This window comes from Nicotiana sylvestris, chromosome 1 (genome assembly GCF_000393655.2).
Source record: "Nicotiana sylvestris chromosome 1, ASM39365v2, whole genome shotgun sequence".
In the NCBI taxonomy this organism is placed as follows: domain Eukaryota; kingdom Viridiplantae; phylum Streptophyta; class Magnoliopsida; order Solanales; family Solanaceae; genus Nicotiana; species Nicotiana sylvestris.
In genome coordinates, this window is record NC_091057.1 from 64339228 (window position 1) to 64359593 (window position 20366).

At 35.9% G+C, this 20366-nt stretch overlaps 1 protein-coding gene across 1 annotated transcript; it reads left to right on the top strand.

Moving 5' to 3' along the window:
* Positions 1–2186: 2186 nt before the first annotated feature.
* LOC104226495 (peroxisomal adenine nucleotide carrier 1-like) lies at positions 2187–10746 on the top strand. The gene is made up of 5 exons (XM_009778506.2): positions 2187–2497; positions 7608–7839; positions 9322–9468; positions 9605–9765; positions 10209–10746. The coding sequence occupies exons 1-5, from the start codon at positions 2355–2357 to the stop codon at positions 10486–10488; spliced, it is 963 nt and encodes a 320-aa protein (XP_009776808.1). The 5' UTR covers positions 2187–2354; the 3' UTR covers positions 10489–10746.
* Positions 10747–20366: the final 9620 nt, after the last annotated feature.

A 20366-nucleotide genomic window follows, 5' to 3' on the forward strand; every position in this document is an offset into this window, starting at 1 on the left:
AAAAAAAGAAGTTAATTAATGGGTTAATTTCACTGATGGTCTCTCAATTATGTTTCAATTTCACTAAAGTCACTCAACTATTTTTCGTCACTTAAAAGTAACTAAACTTTCACATTGTCACTTAAAAGTCATTTTGGCTCAAACTCCCTACTATAAATATGACATAACATAAAATTTAATGAGAAAAATTTAAAAATAAATGCAACATAAGCTTAAATGGACTATACCTACTTTAGATTCATTTCTCCTTTAATGTGATTTGACACATAACCCAAATAGGTTTCAATAGGGGAAAAACACACACCCCTAATAAAATTAGGTCTTGTGATTTTTTGTGAGGTTTTTATCGTACAAATAAAATATTTCTTTTGTCTAAACAATTGCAATAGATTGTGTGTAATTGCATGCTCATTGTGAAAATAGACACTTATTAGCCTTATTATTATTTTCGTATGCTTATGATACATTAACATGTTATGTAAGATGAATACAATACTATTTTAATTTCACTAAAAAATTATAAATATGTTATGTGAGTTGGATACAGTACTATTTTAACTTCAGTAGAGTTATAAAACGACTCGGATGGGGCATACAAACAAGATAAGTATTTTTTTAGTATAGAATAATTATAAATGTGCATTATGTAACAGAAAATGCAAGAATTTTATAATATAGGATAATTATTTTAAACTAATGTGAAATTTAATTATTATTTTTATTGAAAGCATTTGGGTTATGGGTCAAATCACGTTAAAGAAGAAATGGATCTAAAGTGGGTATGACCCATTTAAGCTTATGTGATATTTATTTTTGGATTTTTCTCATTAAATTTTATACTATGTCATATTTATGGTAGGAAGTTTGAGCCAAAATGACTTTTAAGTGACAATGTGAAAGTTTATTTATTTTTAGGTGACAAAAAATAGTTGAGTGACTTTAGTAAAATTAAAATAGTTGAGTGACCATCAGTAAAATTAACCCTAGAATTAATTTTAAAAAGTAGATCAAGGACTCATTGTCTAAGCCATGATTGACTAATTTGATAAGTTCTATGTAAAATGTCGTTTGATTTCACGAAGGAGTATGTGAAAATATGAATAGGCTAGAAAATTTTAATGTAGACACATTTACTTGTTAGGCAAGTTTGATAAGTACTTGGGTTATGAGTTAAATGAATTTTATTAATAAAAAATAAAATTTTAATATGATAAAGGTATATCAAATATGTGGTTTTTATTTTTTAGTCAAATAATATTATTGGGTGACTTTATAGTCCTAAATAAAATAAAAGTGACTTTAATAAGATATTCCAGTACTTGAGTGACCATCAAAGGAATTTATAGCCTGTTTGGCCAAGTTTCTCCAATTCTAGAAGCATTTTTTTTAAAGTTGAGGTGTTTGGCCAAACTTTTGGAAGAAAAAAAAGGTATTTTTGAGGCGAAGCAAAAGCAGAAAAAAGTAGTTTCTCCCCAAAAATACTTTTTTGAAAAGCGTCTTTGAGAAAAATTATACTTAAAGCTTGTTTGGATGGTTGTTACACATCGTTTCATAATGTGTCATATTGTATTGTACTGTATCATTTGAAGAATACAATGTTTGCATAGATTGTATTGTTATTGTTTCATTATATCACACACAAGCAATATCAAGCATTAACTTGTAATATTATAAAGTAAAATTATGATACACGATAAATTTGTTATATAAAAAGGTAGGGTAAATCATAAAACAAAATTATTTAATAATAATGAAGGGTGAGATGAGAGAAAAAGAAAAGATAATGATGCAATCATACCAAATCGGTCGTTACATAAAGTGCCACATTTTGTCGTTACGTAACGACGAATTAAATGATATCATATAATAAAATTTAAGTAACAACCAAAACAAACATCATATTTAATGTAACAATATGATACGATACAATACAATACAATACAATATGTAACAACCATCCAAACAAGCTGTTAGAAGCATTTTTTAAAAGTTGGGTCAAACATTAATTACAGCTCAAAATTACTTTTTAAATTAATTAACTGAATACAAACTTTTTCTCGCCCAAACTATTCTTTTCGAGAGAAAAAACGCTATCAAAATAAGCTAATTTCGAAATCTTACCGCGCCTCTAGTGACAAGTCCATCGCATCACGTTTCCGACTCCCAATGTGCCTACTTAAAAACCCAACTTAATCTTTCAGACACCAATCTTTGTCACGCCCACTTTTCTTGCAAAGTGGCAGCACCTCAATCCCACCACTATCTGCTTCCTTTCCCTAAAGATTTCTTCAAAATTCAGTTAAATTTACTTGTTCTTGATTCTTTTCTGTTGTTTGGATAAAGAGTATTCTATTATGGCTTTAAATATGGAGTCTTGGGCTGAGGCAACTTCTGGTGCGGTAGGATCTTTGCTAAGCACCACTATATTATATCCTTTGGATACTTGCAAGAGCAAATATCAAGCTGAACTTCGAGCTCATGGGCAGGCCAAATACAGGTCTGTCTTTTATTTTCGTTGATATTTTCTTGCCTTTCTTTCTTTATCTCTGTTTTCAATTTTGGATTTAAAGGGAAAATGGGGGAGCGGATTGCACGGAGAATCGAACCCTCGCCAACAATTTTTTATTTTTTAATAGTGTAATTATCTGTTATATAATATGTTTTGACAGTATGACTTTTCATGGAATTTTCAGACAATTGATCATATTTTGGCAGTCAGCCTACCCAACCCTCCCCATTTAGGGGAACTTGGGTTGTTGTTACATTACTTTTGGTCCTGTATATTGAAGTGAAATGAGTCTGAATAGAGCTGAACGAATGTGGCGGTTTATATAGCTGACGCAGTTAGTTTGAGATTGAGGTGTAGTTCATTAAATTGGTTAGTTTGTTGATAGGTTTTTATTCAAGGGTTTGGAGATCGGATACACCAACGGATGTGATGATGGAACATGTAATGGATATTAGCCTTATGGCTCTTTCCTGCTGGAGGTTCCTTTTTTTTTTTTTTTAAATATTTAAATATAGAGTACTTTTTAATAATTTTCTAACTGTCCTAGAAAAGTATAATTAGGAGAAGGGTTTGTTCCCGATTAATTTTTATAGCAAGGTTTCGTGGGTTCTGATGTAGTGATCATGTTTAAGTGGAATAGGTTTGGATCTTAATTCATATTTTATATCACCGGTCAACCTTTTTGATGCCTGAAGTAGAGCTCATTGTTGAGGACTTTTAAGACTTTCGAGCTCTCCGCAGGTTAATTCTGAAATATTGAGCCTCAGTGGCAAGAGTATAAACAAGGGGGTGGTATTACATGAGATTGTAACTGAAAAGCACCAAAGGAGAAGGTTGTCAAGCAAGGCAAGCATGGCATCTGTTTAAAAGTTCAGGAAGATGTAGCAGGTTAGAGCTTCTGGTCTCCAACATTAGGTTAGCCATTAAGTTATAAATTTCCTCTTCATCTCCATTTCACTGTCTGATAGACTGACAGTGTGGAACCCAGTGTTGTGAAGAGCATGAAGCGAGGAAAAGCGACAAGCCCCTTTTCGCTTGAAGCGAGAAGCGAAGCGCTCGCTTTTTTTTAAGTAAAGCGATTTTTTTTAAAAAATACTGAAGGAAAAGAAGAACGGAAGGAAATTGGCAGTAAGTAAGAAAAAAATTGGGCAGCATTCGCTGCAATGTAAGAGTGAAACAGTTGAAGGGGAGGAGGAGGAGGAAATTACATACCTGGGCTTGAACTTGTTGAACTTGAAAAGTGCAGAAAATGGGAACCCTAGTCGCATGTTTTTCTCTGTTGCTCGACGATGGTTTGAAAATAGAGAGGTCTTGAACTTGATAAGCTTGAACTTGAAAAGTGCACAAAATTGGAACCTTAGTCGCCTATTTTTCTCTACTGCTCGGTGATGTTTTGAATAGAGAGCTTTTTTATATTTACCGTTGGCAGCCACTTAATAGTTAATATACCGAAGCACTCGCTTCTGCCGCTACTCACGCTTCTTGCTTTTTTGGCAGAAGCGCAAGCTTTATATCACCTGCTATGCTTCACAACACAGAAGCGACCAACTGCCCGCTTCGCGCTTTAATCGTTGAAGTGGGGGCGCTTTTCCCAACACTGGTGGAACCTTTATCGATATTACATCATCAACTCTCCAAATCAGAAAAGAGGCTGGGCTGGACTGGAACTAGTGCTTCTTTGGAAGCTCAAGGATAAGTTGCCAGCGGGATTCCATGATGTCCTAGCCAACCGGTGGTTTGGGGGGAGGGGAAGATTGGCAGAAAGTCAACACATAATAAAGGAGAAATTATCTCAAGGGTTGCCAAAGCCATTGAATGAAATGTATACTAATTACTAATTGCATGGAGAATGCTTAGAGGAAATCATTGATAAAGATGGGTGAGCATGACTCTTTGACTCTTTCAGAAATAGCAAAAACAAATATATAGGTATCTGTGTATACAATTTTTTTTATGACGGTGGTGTTCAGGTCAGCTTGCACACACCTCGGCTATTCCACAACGTATGTTACCTCCCACCAGCAGGGGTACCGAGTAATTATGGAAACTAAAGCCTAGGTAGAAGGGAAGAAATCACCCTTTTTTTTGCCACTTGTGGGAATCTGTGTATACATTTTTGAAGTCAATTGTTAGAGGAGAATCGTCTCCATGTTACCCATAATTAATATAAAGGTTTAATGGTCAAATTCTGAATTGATAATGAATGAAACGTAATATCAACACTTTTTTAACACAGAAATATGCCTTTGATGTGCTTTTTAAGAGTCATCTATTGTTTTGAAAAATGATAACTCTTTGTATTTATAAGACATTGAAATTTGAAACCAAAGAAGACCAAGTTATCAAAGTATTTTTGGCATTGCTTATTGAGACTCTTTCAAAGTACCTAACTTGGAAAAGAGCTCTAAACATTCGATCAAGAATTCTGACTTGGTGGTCAGCTTGAGTTTCTTGCGAAAAATAGAGTGCAAAAAGCTCCTTAATGGTCACCTTTAATGAATGCACATGCCACATGATTCAGTTTAAGGAGTTATTATCAACATGGGGGGGGGGTGACCTTTTGAGGCCTACATACGTTATTGAATTTTGTTGACACAAGGATCGTCTCTAGAGTAATGGTTAAAGAGATTCAAGGTTAGTATGAGATTTCATGTTCCAATCCTGTTAGCACCATTGCACTACCTTTACTGAATCCTTTTAGTGAAAATTTTGGATTTGCCCCTGATTGTCAAATGGTGGTCAAAATCACAACCCAAGAGGTCCCTCCCACATTAGATAACATGTGGTGTTTTATGTGAACACCTTCACACATCGAGATCTCCCGATACCGTTTGTGCTTTTGACACATCTTGTGGTCAATTAGGATTTTAGCTAGAAGAGAACATGGTCCATTTCTATTGTTAGTAGTCGTATATACCATCGGTACCCAAGATGCAAGTTTTTTGTCTACAAGTGGAGTTGTTTGACCAAAGATATGGTGCTTAAAGAACTCCTGATTGAGCATTAACTGTGGCAAAAAGCTAAGCATGGAAGATAAATATGTCTCCTCTAGCTATTGATCCTTTACAGTACAGATCTCACCATTCGTTCTTTATATTTCAATGCAAATTATGTTGGATACGGGACCTTTTGAGGCCTATATACGTTATTGAATTTTGTTGACACAAGGATTGTCTCTAAAGTAATGGTCAAAGAGATTCAAGGTTAGTATGAGATTTCATGTTCCAATCCTGTTAGCACCATTGCACTACCTTTACTGAATCCTTTTAGTGAAAATTCTGGGTCTGCCCCTGATTGTCAAATGGTGGTCAAATCACAACCCAAGAGGTCCCTCCCACATTAGATAACATGTGCTGTTTTATGTGAACACCTTCACACGTCGAGATCTCCCGATACCGTTTGTGCTTTTGGCACATCTTGTGGTCAATTAGGATTTTAGCTAGAAGAGAACATGGTCCATTTCTATTGTTAGTATTCGTATATACCATCGGTACACAAGATGCAAGTTTTTTGTGTACAAGTGGAGTTGTCTGACCAAAGAAATGCTGCTTAGTACTCCTGATCGAGCGTTAACTGTGGCAAAAAGCTACGCATGGAAGATAAATGTCTCCTCTAGCTATTGATCCTTTACAGTACAGATCTCACCATTCGTTCTTTATATTTCAATGCAAATTATGTTGGATACCGATTCTTAAGAACTGATTTGCACTACATTCTACAGGAAGATAAAAAGAAGTGTCAAAAAGTTTATTTTGCCTTAAATTGGAGGATTTCCTTGAGATACCTGATTTGAAAGCAACTTTCATAAAAATAATAGTACCATTATTTTTCTAAAGTAACTGTTATTCTTCTCTACCGTTGTACCTTCAGATGCCTAGATTGCACATTTGTACCTCTTCATATCAATGCACGATAAGTCGCCAATTTGTAGAACACCCACCTTTCTATGGATTTGGTGGAGCCTATATATGAAATGCCAATTATGGACCAGCTTGACTTCATAAAATTGGAGGCAGCATAGATTAGTCGAGACACCGACATATCTTTGAAAAAAGGCAGAGGCAGTGGCCGCTTGTGTGCGCTATGCACTAATTAGGTGGATCTACTTTAAGAGACTTTCATAACGCAACAATGTATCTTGAGGGGCTGCTAATGCTCTCCAGGAATCTTCTCCGTCTCCCATAAACATAAAGTGTTCTATGCTAATGTGCATTTTTTCCTTAAATACTGCATGGTGTGAGCTTTGCATTATGCAATTTGGAGACTAAAGCAGGTCTTAGCTCGTAAAAAGATAGGTTGATAAATCGACCCTTCTCCAAAAAGATATATAAAATAGATATAATGTTTATTTCGTCTATACTAAATTCTTCATCGAACCAATTTCTCCCTCTATGTATGTACATATACATGCACATATGTATCCATACAGACATATCTGGTAGCGTCCCTCCCACTATTTCCTGCTTAGCTCTGTCCCACATTGTGGTAATGATTGTAAGTGTTTTTTCATTCCATGGTGTTACTTTTGCTCAAGAAATTTGTTCTCTCTTGTTCATTGTTTATTTAAATATCTCTAACGGATTTTGTACCCAAGTATGACTAGCAATGTGATTGTATGAGCTTTTTTTGAAGGCCTTGTGGGAAGCATTGGTGTTCTGTATCATCTGTGTTTCTGTCTGCAGTGGAAATTTTGATTTTAACCTGAAATTGAATCAGTAAATTTGTTTAGTTTTCTCTTTATAGTTTTTATACTTTGATCTAACTGATTTATTCTTTTCGGTTTTAACTTGGTCCCTCTAGCCTGACTTAATATGGAATGACGATGATAACTGAAGGCCCTGGAACTGGTTACTTAAGACTTGGAAAAGATTTTCATTTAAGTGAATAGTGGCATTTCTAATTGAAGATCAATGGACTTAGCCGTTTAGTTTACTTTCATATGTGTCTTATATTGATTATTATTCGTCCAATAGGAATCTGAATCGAGAAATATTTACGCAGTTCACTATTACCTCGCTTGTAGCCTATGATTCTGTCATTCTACAAAAATGTGAACATAGATGCTCTTGATGTGACAATCGATCTGGTTCATGTGCAGGAATACCTTTGATGTCTTGTTAGAGGCCATTTCTTCCCGGCAAGTTCTTTCACTCTACCAGGGTCTTGGGACAAAGAATGTGCAGTCTTTTGTTTCGTCTTTTATTTACTTCTATGGATATGACTTCTTCAAGAAACTATACTTGAAGAGAAGTGGATTTAAATCCATTGGAACAAGAGCTAACTTAGTAATTGCTGTTGTAGCGGGAGCATTTACAGTCATAATAACCCAGGTGAATCATAATTGGCAGTTCTACTATGACTAGACTTGACTTTAATATTCTCAGTATTGAAGAGAAGGTTGCCTGCAATTAGCCAACTTATGAAGTTTTGGTTATCTGAATTGCTCTGCTTTTAAAGCTCTAATGGCCTGCTTCCTCGCCTAGTTTAAACTGCAAAAGGAACGGTTATTTCCCTCGTGTAGTGCACATTCTTTTATAGAATTATTGATATTTACCCCAAAAATAATCTAGGAGAAAATGGCATCTTCTTTTGGAGTCTTATGTTGAGTCAAGTTAGAGAGAGGAGAATTCGAGTTAAAAGTTTACTTGTTCTTCTGTTTTCTTTTAGGGTGTTGGAATGGTTTGTTTCATTTGTTTTCCAGGTTTCCAAAAAGCCAGGCCATTACAGTGTTCGTCATTTGCAGTTGACAATCAAAGCATAATTATTTGAATTAGGAGAAGATTTAGTGAAAGTAGCATGCTATTCACTTTTTGGACCGGTAATCGAAAAATAGTCAGCATGTGCAAAGTTATTTAAAAATGGCAACTATTTTGCATAATATGTTGAATTATGGAGCTCGTGCGTATAAATTTCCAGCATATTATGTTGGAACTCAAACACACTATGAAATTCCAACACATTATGTTGGAATCTCATATGTAAAAAATTCGAACTCCAACGTGTTATGCTGGAGTTTTTCTGGATTTTAAAGGATATTTTTGTTCATATTTTATCTTTACATGAAAAAGTGACTAAATTTCGATTACTTTTGAAGCTGTGGTAATTTTTCAATTACCAGTTGTAAACCAACTTCTATCTGTTGGTTTTCTAAATCATTGAGACCTCATACATTTATAGCTTTTGTAGGAAAAAAACCTTGATTTCTTGCTTATCAGGAAAAAAACAATGATTTCTTTGATAGCTGCATAATCAATCTTTCTGATAAGACAGCATACTTTCCGTTGTCTTTCACTTGAGTGGTCTACACTTGTAAGCCGGATGGCCTATTGAACAGGAGGGAGGGAAGGAGGGAGGGAGGGAGGGAGTCGTTCTCCTTGCATAGAGTATTATCTGTTGGTTTTCTTAAATCATTAAGACCTCATACATTTATAGCTTTTGTAGGAAAAAAACCTTGATTTCTTACTTATCAGAAAAAAAAAACAATGATTTCTTCGAGGAGTCTTTTTGATATTATATTTTATTGGAATATATGAAAGGGAGTTCTAGGAAGCTCTTACTTCCCAGTTTAGATTCGTGCTTAATGCTTTTAAGGATTTAATAGAGCAAGAAAGTAGTACTGCTCTATTGAAATGAAACCATATCTGACAACTACTGTGTAGAGAAAGGTTCTATGGTGATGGATGCGGATGTGTCTTCTATTCTGGTTGCACCTTCTGGGGTTTTGTTGCTCCAACTTTTTACTTTGGTTTCTGTTAAGGTTTCTTTTTTATTCTGTTCTTCCACTGATCAGAAGTTTTACTCTGTTATTGCAGCCTCTGGATACAGCATCTTCAAGAATGCAAACAAGTGATTTTGGGAAATCCAAGGGATTCTGGAAAACCCTCTCGGAGGGCACTTGGAGTGAAGCATTTGATGGTCTAGGAATATCTATCATTCTCACTTCAAATCCAGCAATTCAGGTATTTACATGTGTTTACTTTCTGATGTGAGTCAATTTATGATAGAAATTGTATTCGGTGATATGAGTGAATGATAGAAATTATATTCAGTGATATGAGTGAATAAATTTTAGTTGCAATATATGGTGTTGTGCAGTACACGGCCTTTGATCAATTTAAAGCAAGAATGCTGAAGGAGAAGATGAAAAGCAAAAGAGGGGCGGAATCGTCTCCAGAATCTCTTTCTGCTTTTTCAGCTTTCGTATTGGGGGCAGTCTCAAAATGTTTTGCCACCTGCATCACATACCCATTAATAAGGCAAGATTCCATCAGTTCTTACGCAAGCAATTACCTTTCCCATTTTAGACTTTCACCCTTTTGATACCTTATTAAGGAGGAGTTTCTAGCTTAGATTATCTCTTAATGTTTTGGATGTGATCCTGTGTTGATAAATTTTTCTGACCTAATGAACTGTTTAATCTTTTTCTGCAACCAATGCCAAGTGGAACAATCTATGCCCAGTTGTATCAAACATGTAGGACACTTGAATATCTGTTGTTTTCCTATTGGTAATTACCTAGTCAGACATATTTTTGCTCTAAAATTAGAATATCATTGCCTGAATTATCAAGATTCAGTTGGGCATTAATTGGATTATCGGGACTACATTTGACATCATATTCCTGCTATAAATCTAGCATGTTGATATCTGCCCTTTCTTCTAGCGTCAACATAAACTTACTCATATGCCCTGGGTATAGGTGTAAAGTCATGATACAATCTGCTGAATCCGAAGGAGATGGGGAGGATGAAGCCGAGTTAAAAGCCCGAAAAACAATCTCTGGATCCCTTCATGCCATATGGAAAAAGGAAGGGCTAATGGGATTCTTTAAAGGGTTACAGCCTCAGATCCTGAAGACCGTTCTAAGCTCTGCATTGCTGTTAATGATAAAGGAGAAGATCTCAAAAACCACATGGGTTTTGCTTCTAGCAGTGAGGAGATATCTGTTCCTTACAAGGGCCAGACTAAAGAGCTCCTGAAATTCTCTTAGAAGAACTGCTGCATCATTCAAATGTAACAATGCATATTAGCTTGTAGGGCCTTGTTTGAGACGTGGAGTGACCTTTGCACGGATAAAATGTTTCATCTAGTAGTGTAATTTTCTTTTAGTTTTCCTGTTATAATGTTATTCTTTAAATAATTTTGAATTTCTTCTTTCTGTATACAATAATTACAATTTTCTCGCTGTTTCTGTTCTGTTATACATAAAGTGAATGCATGTGGCTGTATTTAATCAATCCATACGTTTTATTCAATATACAACTTGTACAGAGGTACCTATTAATTCTTAGGACTTTGGATGTATTTTGTAAACTATAAATAGGGCACCTTCTGTCCATGGAAGAACACACTTGAATGCTCGATGAAATAAGAAAAGCTCCTCCTCCTCGCTATTGTTTGTTTTCGGGTTTTATATTGCTCAATTTGTATCAATTTTACAATATGTTATCAGTACGAGTCTGTTACCAATTGAGATTATTTGCTTCAGCTGGATTTTATCTTCTTAAATGTGTTAATTTTTTTTTTCTGATTCAAGTACACTTTTATTTGCTTATACCGTTTTATGGACCTTCTTAAGTTTCTAGCTAACAATTGAATTTTTATATATTACTACATGCATAACTTGCTGTGAAATTGTAGTAATATTAAATTAGCCATGAAACTGAAAGATTACGTGCAATAGTGCTCTTGAATATGTGCCATATAAATATGATAGATAATTACATAGAATACGGTGCCATCTCGTGTTCTGCTTCTTGTTTGCCTGTGGGGTAACTTTTGGTTTAGAATTATTTGAACTTTCAAATTAGTAACTTTGATGTGCATGCTTAGTATCAAGACCTAAAATCCAATTAGATGTAACACAACCCGCTAGGTAAGCCAATTAACAATAAACACAATCCAAATGAGATTACTAGCAAATAAATGATGAAATAATTGAATTCTTATACAATAACCAAATGACTGATAGTACAAATCATGGCTTCTAAGACATAGAATTTATAAAGCTGGTACGAAATAAATACATCATCTGTTCGCAATATACATAATAGATTTGCAATTCTAAAGCTACCAAGGACAAATGACAGCTATAATCGGAACACATGTACTTCTTCAATGCTAGCTCCGGTTGTACACAACAACATCAGCTCCAAGATCTGCACGCAAGGTGCAAAAGTGTTGTATGAGTACAACTGACCCCATGTACTTAATAAGTATCCTAACTAACCTCAGCGAGATAATAAAAGCAAGAATTATAAATGATATTCGCTATCACCTGTACAGTTCCATAATTCAACAAGTATTAACAGATATATGATTAAATTAGGAAAAACACAAGTAAAACCACCTTGGTGATCACATCAACCGAAATCCGTCGGTTTCTCACAATCCGCGTGTAACATGAGAGGGTGACCCTAGGAGGATGGATCTGTATCCACACGTAAGCACGACTAATTCAATGTGCTACACAGACAACTCACGTGCTACACGTATAACTTACGTGCCATAATATTAATATCTGGATCCGCACGGACAACTCACGTTCCAATAATCACAAACCTCCCAGCGTGGTCACAGGCTCAATATCACAATCCGCTCGGCATGGGCACAGGCCTAACAAGGCATCACAACATAATCCACCAGGTGTGGTCACAGGCATAACAACACAATTCACTCGGCATGGTCACATGCATAATAATACAATCCGCCCTGTGTGGTTACAAGCATCCAGTCCAAATCATATTACATAGAAGCAAATATATAAGAACATATGTATATGATCAATTAATATCAGATTTCATGCTCCTATACTAGTATACGTGACATGCTAAAGTGTATGCATGTGCAAACTGTGCTATCATATCTCAAATCAGCAACTTCATCATGAGAATAGCAAATATCAAGTTCAATAAGGAAATTAGCCTATATGTAACCTCAAAACATGGATCAACTAGCTCATAACAACGTTACAAATATGAGGAACGTCACAACTTAAAGCTTAACAATCAGTTCAAGGCATATTATTGCCTAAGCACTACCTTGAGCATAAATTAATACCCCGTTGCTCGCACATGGGCTCAAACCCCACACATGTACGCACCCAATAGCACATAGCTATCACAAATAACTCATGTAACTAGTGCCTCAACCAAGTTTAGATAAGATACTAACCTCAAACGAGCCAAAACAAAATACCCAGCATGGAAAATAATACTCTAGAAGCGCCATTCCGCGCGAATCAACCTCCGAACGGTATGAAACTAGCCAAAATCAACTCAAAACATCAAATAGTGCCTTAGAAAGCAAACCCAAGCGATAAAGGTTGAATCTTTAATCAAATACTCAAAGTCAACCAAAAAGTCATACCCGGGGTCGCACCTCAGAACCCGAACAAACTCCGAAAACCTATTTAATTACGAGTCCAACCATACTAATTTCGTTCAAATTCGACTCCGAATTGATGTTAAAAATTCAACTAATCACTTCAATAAAATTTAGACAAAACCCCCTTTCTCTTCTAAAATCACCAATCAAATGCCAAAATTGAAGATATAATCATGAAATATAATCAAATTCGAGTAAAAAGTACTTACCTCAATCCATGTGGTGAAAATCCTCTCCAGAATCGCCCAAATCCGAGCTCCCTAACTCAAAAGGTCCGAAATTGAGTACTTGTATGCATTGCCCAGGTGATCCCTTCACGTACATGGAAGAATCCTCGCATTTGCGATGAACAAAATACACTGCTACCAAAATGGCTTATGCATTCGTGATGCTTTTCATGCGAACACGAAGCCCACAGACGCCACACTACACGAACGTGACCCGCGCCTCGCAAACAGGGAAAAGAGTGCTCTAGTTCCCGGCTCATCATCAAGAATGCGACCTCACAAACGCGAACGCGAAGCTCAAGTCCCACATACTCTGCGAAAGTGACATAACACTCGCGAACACGAAGAGATAAAATAGTCTAGTCCAAATCCTTATTCGCGATCACGATGACTCCCACGTGAACGCGATTCACTACAGACGTCGACAAAAACCAACATTGCAGACATAAGAGACATGATCCAAAATCACCCCGAAGCACAACCGAGCCCCTCGGGACCCCATCCAAACATACCAACAATTCCCAAGATATAAAATGGACCTAATGGAGGCCTCAAATCACACATAACACCAAAACCACGAATCACACCTCTAATCAAACTTAATGAATTTTTGAACTTTCAACTTCCAAAACTCGTGTTGAACCATATCAATTCAACTCAGATGACCTCAGATTTTGCACAAAAGTTACAAATGACATAATGAACTTATTACAACACTCAGAACAACAATCCGAACTTGATGTCATCAAAGTCAATTCCCGATTAAATTTATGAACATTCCAAACCTTCAAATTGCCAACTTACGCCAAATCGTGCCGAAACCTTCTTGAAACATCCAAACACAAATCTAGGCATATGACTAAGTACAAAATCACTATATGGACCTAAATGAACCATCAAAACTCTGATTTGAGGTCAAATATATAAAAGTCAAACTTGGTCAACTGCAACGACCCAATCCGTTTTGAGCTTTTGCTCTCCGTTCGACGGGTTGAGATTTTGAGTAGCTTTATATGATGTATTATGACTTACATGTATGGTCAGTTTTAGTTTTTGAGTGGTTTAGGATTGATTTGGAAGAATGACTCTCGATTTGGAAGATTTAAGTTAGAAGAGTTGACCAAAGTTTGAATTTTAAGTAAACGGACTCGGAATCGAGTTTTTTTGGTTCCGATAGGTTCATATTATGATTTTGGGATTGTACGTACATTCAGATTCAGTTTTGGAGGTTCCTAGAAGAATTCGACTCTATTTCTTGAAAATTGACAATTTGAAGAACTTAAGAATTCATAAGTTTGACCAAGAGTTGACTTTAATGTTATTGGACTCCATTCGGTGTTCCGAGACTTTTGATAGGTCTATATAGTTTAATTGAACTTGGGTGAAAATTTTGGAATTACTATGAAGTATTAAGTGTGATTCAGATACTCTTTTGAAGGAATGAAGATTTAACAACATAAGAGAAATTCTATTCGGTTTGAGTCTCGATTCTTTGTTATGATATTCCTCTGTGTGTTTTGAGGCTTTCTATAAGTTTGGATAATGGAATTTTAGTGTTTGTTAGGATTGGATGGGGTTCTGAGGGCTTAGTTGTGTTTTGAATAATTGGTTGAGACACTAGTTAAGTTAAGGATTTGGAATTTGACCATGGGCAATATCGGGTCAAGATGACCTCTTTTCGGTGTTTTAATTGCGCGAGCATGTTTGTAGCGTGTTTTATGATTGAAATGCATATATGATTTGTGTTCGGGAGGTCTCGAATGAGTTTTGAGTGCTAAAACGAAGATTCTTTATTGCTGATTTTTCTGGTGTAAAATAATTATGAAAATACAATTTATGTCCCTTAAATTTCGAGACTTCCTTTAAAACTTCAAAACATCATATCTCCCTCATTTTAAGGCCAATTTGGGTGATTTAAAAGGGCTTGGGTGTAGTCTCGCAAGAATTTTTTTGGTCTTATCAAGTGTGAGTTTCGGGATCATCTAGGATCTATATCAAGCTGGAACAAATGTTGTACTTTTTTACTTGTTTCAAAATTTAGTCACTTTTTCTCACAAGGTTTTGGAGCTCAGATTTAGGCGATTTTCGAGGGGATTTTCAAAATTTTGACTGGGACAAGTATTTTCACTCGGATTTGTTATATTTCATGATTCTAATCTTTAATTTAGTGATTGTTTAATGAATCCAATTGAAGAAATTGGGGATTTTAGTAAAAAACTTTTCTAAATCATAAATTGATTATTTGAGGGTAGATTTGAGGTCGGATTTCGATGACACACATATGTTTGGACTTGTATTGGAATGAGTGTTCAAAATTTATGAGTTTATCGGGCCTCAGAGTGCGGGACTGGCGTTGACTTTTAGAGTTGACCTTTTGATTTTAGTAAAGATCGAAAATTTATTACTCGGAATGATTTCCTATAGATTTTATTTATGATATTAAGTTATTTTCGCTAGATTCGAGCTGTCCGGAGGTTGATTTGCACAAGAATGGCTTATTAGAGTGTTAATTTAGCTTACTTGAGGTAAGTGTCTTGCCTAGCTTTATTGGAGGAAATTTTCTTGATAAAATTCTATTGTTTGCTATATTAGGGGGTGATGCATATATGAGGTGACGAGAGTATATGCATGCATCAGGGTTAATCATACTCGGGGTAGATTATACGGTTCTTTGTGCTTTGTTGGAATATGTGATTTCTTGCCTCATGTTTTACTTGACTTTTTAATAATATGGATTTCAATGCTAGGAACCATGATTTAACTTATTATAACTTGATTAAACTTGACAAACTCTTTGTGAAACTGCTAATAAGCTAAATTCGGTCATCTCTATACCTAATCACGTATACATGCCAATGACTGTAATTATGAGGTACTTGGGTTCCATACTTATGTTGAAAATCATGTTGAGCTTTTGTTGAAATACTTGAACAATAGGATTTTTGATGTTTATTGAATCATTTTATTGGTGCCAGAGTTGTGATTAATGTTTATGTGGTGTATTTACTTAAACTCTCTTCTTGATGTTATTTATGCTTCCTATCTTGCGTGTCATTGATATAAATGTGCTTCATGAGGAAGAGTGTAAAGCACGAAGGATGATACCATGCCATTTCATATACATCATTATGCACGAAGGATATTGCCGCGCCATTTCATTTACATTATAATGTGAGGAAAGTGTAAGCATGAAGGGTGATGTCATAACATTTGTCACGATCCCAATCTCCCTCTATAGGATGTCGTGATGGCACCTAGTCTCTAAGACTATGTAAGGCTAATGCACATGAATAAATAAAAGTTATAACAAAAAAGCTTCAATTTGAACCAACTAGCTATCACAAAATAACTCCACAACTCAGCTGACAATAAATCCCAAAATCTGGTGAGACCGAGTCATAAGTTCTACACGAGTATAATGAAACATACCTAATGCATCAATATCTATAATAAGAGTATGCAATAGAAACTAAGACAGAGGGTGACTCCGAGGCCTGCGAATACTGGCAGGTATGCCTTGAAGTCTCTGATCCAAAGCTCAACTCACGGATACCTAGCATGGTATGAAGTACCTGGATCTGCACAAAACGATGTGCAGATGCGTAGTATGATTACACCACAATGATACCTAGTAAGTATCAATACTAACATCGGTAGAGTAGTGACGAGGTCAGGACAAGACACCTACTGGAATAAATAAACAAGTTGAACAGGTGTGATACAGTATAATAATGGAAACAAGGAAATGATACAATAAAGAAATACAACAAGATAAGCTACACTGAAATTAAGGCAATAAAGGCATCAACTGAGAAACACATGATAAAAATACCAAGGAAAGTAGTGCAGACAAAACACAAGTGATATAATTGAAAGGTAACAACAAGAATCATGTCTGAGGTACCGCCTAATATCTCATTTCACAAACATAATCACAATATTTCCTTATATCACCGCGGGAGCCTTACATTTAGTGTTAATTTTTTTTCCTGAAATAGCTACCCGCTCACACAACATGACTTCAAGTAGTTTTCCTACTAGGAACATGCATATAAAGCCCACTTCAATACCAAAACTCAACAATAAGATATTTCAAGAAATAACAACTTCTATTAAGGTAACTCTACAGTTAAATATTTTATAAGGCAATAAGGAAAACAATAACTTCAACTAAGCATGTAAGGGCAAATAACAAGTAAGATATGATACAAGTATTAACAATGTCAAGTAAATAATGTAAGGATAGATTAATGATGATGAATATAACATGTTATGACAATTCGATGAAAGGCACGAAAAGAATCTACAAAGCTTAAACCGGTCAATTACCACATTTAGTCCGTGTACCCACTTGTCACTTTGCTTACACGGCTTTCACATACCACAATTAACAAAAAACAACACCAATCCTAAGGCGTAATTCCCCCACACAAAGTTGACAGGACACTTACCTCAAAACATGCTAACTCAATCCACTAGTAAGCCTTTTCCGCTATCACAACCTAAACTGGAGGGTCATGACTAGCACCAGGGCTATATTTGCCGAGCACCAACGTACATTTTATCTAACATTCCTTATTATCTTTAAGGGTCGACGAGATCAATATAAATGGTAGACATGGATCATGAAAAATCAACAATGAAAGATAATGGCATAAATATACATAACATGGGATGACAAGACTGTCAAGAAACTATATATAAGGTACGAGATACCACTCTACAATGAAAGACTATACAAAATAAATCCGCCGACAAGGCATACCAAACTATGCATGAGTCGATACCTCTCTATGAGCCTCTAAAGGAACATAAGTACTTCAACATTGCTAGAACAGGGCCCCGACATACCCATAATGCCTATAACAAAAATGCATACCAAGACCACGGCAAGTCCGGAGAAGGAATCTTCCTAATAACCGCTGAACCGGGCTACCTACTGTGGTAGGGGAGCTGCGTCTACCCATCTATCAGGACCTGAAGCATGACATGAAGCATCCACAAATAAAAAGGACGTCAGTACTAATAAAGTACTAAGTATGCAATGCTGGAAAGCATAAGTATGAATAGTAATGTAAATAAGGATAGAGAATATACAACCTGTAACATCTGAGTACCTCTGAGGGATACTGACATAAAATGCAAGATACAGACATATATATATACATAAACTTTTAAAACATACGCCTATATGGGAATCATCATCATCCTATCGTACCCGGCCATAATAGGCTCGGTAAAAACATACCCGGCCATCATAAGGCTGCCACAAGAACAAGTAAGTGAAACTAGCAATCAGTTAGGGTTTTTCGGCACTAGAATCACTATAGAAGACTTGAAATCACCTAGGGTTGATATTAAAAACTTGAGGGAGTATTTACAGAACATAAACCACTTAAAACAACCTCACACATAAGCTATAACAACACCAAAATGAGCAACAACAAGAAGAACAAGAAATTTACTAGCGCCACGGGATTCCCGACACTTGATTATGTTGTTTGCCCTTTGTTTGGGTCTTGGATCATGAGAGAAACTTGAGAAAATGTTTAAGGGTTCTAAGTTCTGAATAAACTGACAAATAATGACTTAAAATGGGTTTGAGGCATCTTATATCTATCCATATGTCTTAAACCGCCTATGTGGGCCTCATAGAGGGATGCTTAGCGCAGTCTCATGAAAACGCAAATATCTCTCTACTCCGAGATTGTAACGACGAACGATTTAATGCGTTGGAAACTAGACTCATGGATATTCAATTTTGTGGGTATATCACCCTATAATTCCAAGTAAATTGGGAGAAAAGCTTAGTAACATTTTACCTAAAGTTTAAGCAAAATTATGAACGTAACTTGCGACAACTTTTGTTTCATAACTCGTTTGACTTGACTTATAATACGGATATTTTATGATTAAAATACCTTAAAACACAAACTCCTGAGAATATTAAGAACCTCTAGGTTTACCCAAAAATACGAGTTACAATATCCTTGTTTCGTTTAACTTCTAATACTTATCAACCACCTTGATACACCCTTGTATCATTTAAGACCAATAGGATTAACTTCTTATCATCTCAAAGATAATATCTTCTCGAATTTACATGGACTAACTTACGACATGAACTAACATTTGTCAATATGGGTTGTAACACCCTCCCCCCTTAGGAATATTCGTCTTCGAATGTAAGGGATTATGTGGAGTCTAACTCATCGTGGATTCCAACGAAAATTTCCGGCCGAGTTTCCCCTATAATATGGACACTAGCCAAACTTGCAAGCATTCAAACCCAACATATTGCCTCACAAGGCTACACAAAGCATTATGGATATGTACATTATCTGCATATCACCATTTTGTATTAAGGAAGAGTATTCCCAAGTTATTGCTTACCTCATAGAGCTTTTTCAACTTCTAATACGTCATGCATTCCCCTGGCATCCTCGTTATCTTCATTCTGGAATGGGTAAGGGTATTTAGACTTCATCTCCTCTTCTTCTTCCCATGTCATTTCTTCCATATTCTTGTTTCTCCACAATACTTTGACGGAAGCTACATCTTTTGTTCTTAGCTTGCGGACTTGAAAATCCGATTTTACTTTAAGTATTTAAACTAAGTTCTTTTCTTGCCTGTTTTTATTCTACTTGCAAACTTAGCATGTGTTAGTTTAGAAAATCATGCTTAGTTTACTTAATTGCCTATTTGCTTAAACTGCCTTAATTGCATTACGTGAAGCATGTTAGGCTAGAATTAACTGTTTACTTGTTACGAACTTAGCATTTATTTTAATATTCTTGAGATGTTGCTGTGTGTTTTAATTTAGGACTACGGGAGGACATTCTGGGAGATACCCTGCACATATTTATGATTTGGACTGAGGTGCGGGATACCAAGAGATCCCTGGCACATGTGTTGAGGATACCGAGATATCCTCGGGATACCAAGAGATCCCTGACATATATTGAGGATACCAAGAGGTCCTCGGGATACTAAGAGATCCCTAGTGTATATATAGAGGATACCAAGAGATCCTCAAGATACCAAGAGATCCTCGGTTATCATCCTTGTTGTGAGCGGTGCTTCCTTGTGTTTTGCCTTTATTTCTGTCTTCCGTTACTGTACTCTTAACATCCTATATAGACTCTTATTGTAGATTCTCAATTATACTGTTTATCTTATCCTGTCAATTTTATTATTATTATTTACCTCAGTAGGGCCCTGACCTTCCTCGTCACTATCCGACC